The 3457-nt window shown below is 33.6% G+C and overlaps 1 protein-coding gene across 1 annotated transcript; it reads left to right on the forward strand.

Moving 5' to 3' along the window:
• The first annotated feature begins 1441 nt into the window (after positions 1–1441).
• On the forward strand, positions 1442–2146 carry LOC118739095. The gene is made up of 3 exons (XM_036470226.1): positions 1442–1588; positions 1705–1872; positions 1929–2146. Exons 1-3 carry the CDS (start codon positions 1442–1444, stop codon positions 2076–2078), a joined length of 465 nt encoding a protein of 154 aa, XP_036326119.1. The 3' UTR covers positions 2079–2146.
• The last annotated feature ends 1311 nt before the right edge of the window (positions 2147–3457 follow it).

Here is a 3457-nt window from a genome sequence, read left to right on the forward strand (position 1 = left end):
TACCAAGCGTACGGTTATTTTTTTTTTTTTGATTATTGGACTAAGGATCTCGCGTTCAAAGGCTGGTTTTGTAAACACTTGAGGTTACGAGGCTTATTGCAATGTTTGCAAGTGCACATTAAAAGCCAAACCAGGAAACACGCACGCTCGCAAAAGCACCATAAAAGCTGTAGCAGCATAAAAAGTCAGAAAAAAGTAGGCGACTTTTTTAAGCCTTCATTGAAAATGTAATGAACGCAAAAAAGGCTGAAATGTTGCTATGCTCCTTTTTAGCAGAACGTAATTTAGCATTTTCGACAATCGACCACCTAACCAAATGTCTACAAAAGAAAAAAATATTAAAAATCAACGCGATTCTTTAGCAACTTAAAACTTGCACATTATTGCCCTGGAAAATAATGGGCTATCAAACTGCATACCCAAAAAAATTCTTAAAAATCCGAATAAAAACTCGAAAATTTAGCTGAAACTTTGCATTTTTTTCATAATTTTTGCACAAAGTTTGAAATGTGGATTTATATTTTGTTTGTTATATAATCAGCTTGGCTTTTATGGAAAAATAATAAAGATTAAATAAACAAAAGAAAGACAGCCACAATCGATCAAAATATTGATGACTTAATCACCTGATAAAAAGTGTATATATAAAATGATGATGATATTAACAATCTCAAACCAGTTTGCAATGAATTTTAAATGTGCTCTGTCGAAATGACATTTTAATACACCTTACATATATACTTATGTATGTACCTTTGTATACAATAAAAGTTTAATAAGAACTATCCTGTGTGCATACATTTGAAAAAGACGTTTTTGGGCAGGAAATGACGTTTTTTCCGACCAAGAGTGACGTTTTCTCATGCCGAAGACCTGGCAACACTGCCTATCGCCAACGTGAACAGGGTTCTCTAGGAAGTCCTAAAAGCCTTCACATTTTCGTGCGGTATCGGGTGCGCGTCTCGTCATATAAAAGAAGCGGTAGGTTAGGCCTAGTAAGTCGAGGTTATTCGTCCATTTTCTTGATATTGCATACAGTTCAAAGAACAAGTGCATCAACATGTCAGACATTATTTTGCAACCAACTATCGGTTAAGCGTGACGTTATTGCAATCAAAATGTAACCTATCCAATTGGGTGCTTATCGAGCTTCAGTGATTTTAATTTTTCGCCAAAATTGTTATCAACGAATGTTAAATATCCATCAATGAAAACCTTTCACTACATTTTACACACAGTTAAAAATTAATGAACAATTTAAAATCAAATATAGGCTAGACATTTACATATATTGAGAGCATTAATGGCTTTTAAATTATCGTTTATAAAATATTTTCCAAGTGCGATTATTCAAACAGTTTGCAAAATGACTTTGTCGCAAATACTTTCTATATCAAGTTTGCTTCTTGGATTTTCGTTGCGTACATCTATTTCTATATCCATGATTAAATTTACAAATATCAAATGTACAACTCTCGACAAGCCGTTTGCCGATTTTCGTTATTGCAAACTCAAGGCATTGGCCAGAGATAGTGTTGCGCTTTCGTTGCGAGTTGATATCTTTCAAGCGTCAGTGAATAATGTGACGGTAAGTGGAAAAGCTTTTTTTTTGTACTAGAAGCTGCACATTTTCTATTATGTTGTCTAATTGTTTGACAAGTTTCATAACACAGCTATATACATACATACTTGTCTACTCCGCAGGTACATGTGCAAACTTTCAAACGATTCAATGGCTATCGTCCGTTTCTTTTCAATATAACAACGAATTTTTGTGACTTTATGCGGCATAAGACGCGTTTCAAATTTTTGAACATGATTTTTAAGATTTTAAAAGCATATTCAAATATCAATCATAGCTGTCCTTATACTGTAAGTAAACAAATCTGTATGTTGCTTATCATTCTTACATCTATTTACTATTTCAGCATGACATTATAATCGATAAGTTAATTTTGACACCGGAGTATTTTCCCCTTCTTCCAATGCCATCGGGAGAATATCGCATAAATTTTGGAGTTGACGCCTATAATGATCCGAAAGCGATTGTATATATCCACGTTCTAATATTAGATTAACAGGTCTATTCTGTACGTTACCGAAGATTTTGTGACCGGAAAATTTTACTACCAAAAAATGTTACCACTTCTTGTCACCGCGATTCTAGGTACGTTGGTAATGCAGTGAAAATATTCAGCAACTCAGCTATGAAGATTTGTGGAAATTCCAGCTTATGAGATGGTAACCAAATTTACCGGTTACAAGAGAACACAGAATGCGAAAAAAATTTATATTATTATATTTATTTATGCGTTTATAAAATTTATGTTACCAGCGCAGAATAGACCTGTAAATGGGTATGCAGTTTTAAGGGAATGATAAATATATCGATTTATTTTCATTCAAAATACATAATGTCGACGATATGCGTTCAGAATGATGGTATTTTTCAGAAATACGAAAACTGTGATATTTTAGTAACTACTCAATATTATTCACTCAAAATTGATATTTACAATAATTTTTAAACGAAAAATAAGAATATTATACATTTTCAGAAAATGGGCGTAGCCACGCCCACTTACGGTTACATGTGTATATCTCAGTAACCGCTGCACCAATTTCTTTCCAACTTGGCACAATTGTTAGCCTTTCTACAGCATACCAAATGGCCGAAAACTTTTAAAATCCGACAATAACCACGGCCACATCCCATATAACGGTAATTTGGAGAAATCTTCGATAAATCAGTAAATGTTAAAGCTAACACTATGCGACAGTCAAAATCGGGATGGGATGAAACCAACGGGAAATGTTATATCGGTCAAAAACAAGTTATACGTGGCCCGGCGTTTCACTGGGTCACGTCTAGGAATCGAGATATATCGATTTGAAGTTAGTAACTATCATATAGGGGAAATTGTCACCTTTGGTGGTCTTTTTTTGACATAACTCGAGAACCACTAGTCCGATTTTCATGATCTATGTCTCATTTTGCTTAAAGGTTATGTGACTTTGCGTGAAAGTAATACGACTTGCCTTTTTTCCGTTTTGGATTTTTTATGAATTTAAAAAATAAAAAAATTTAATATTTTAGGCAAAAAATATTTTTTTTCTTCATACATTTATTTTTACCCGCAAAACTATTGATTATATAGAAAAACGTTATACGAACAAATTAAAGGAATTGTAATTATTAATTTTTTTAAATTTGTTTGAGCAAAATCGGACTAGTGGTTCTCGAGTTATGTCAAAAAAAGGACCACCAAAGGTGACAATTTCCCCTATATGATAGTTACTAACTTCAAGTCGATATATCTCGACGCCGGGACACGTATAACTTCTTTTTTACCGATATAACTTTCCCCGGTAGTTTGAACCCTTCCCGATCACTGACCCCTACCATTTGTCTCACAGTGTAATTTATTCAAATTGATGCTTGCAACTCTTTACCAAG

Source organism: Rhagoletis pomonella, unplaced genomic scaffold (assembly GCF_013731165.1).
Source record: "Rhagoletis pomonella isolate Grant_MI unplaced genomic scaffold, Rhpom_1.0 Rhpom_scaffold_00005, whole genome shotgun sequence".
In the NCBI taxonomy this organism is placed as follows: Eukaryota; Metazoa; Arthropoda; class Insecta; order Diptera; family Tephritidae; genus Rhagoletis; species Rhagoletis pomonella.

Excerpts from the sequence above, each read along its gene's own strand:
- LOC118739095 (XM_036470226.1), top strand. The coding sequence starts at position 1,442 with ATGATTAAATTTACAAATATCAAATGTACAACTCTCGACAAGCCGTTT. Across the intron at positions 1,589-1,704 it reads CGTCAGTGAATAATGTGACG|GTACATGTGCAAACTTTCAA; the intron begins GTAAGTGGAAAA and ends TCTACTCCGCAG. Across the intron at positions 1,873-1,928 it reads ATCATAGCTGTCCTTATACT|CATGACATTATAATCGATAA; the intron begins GTAAGTAAACAA and ends TTACTATTTCAG.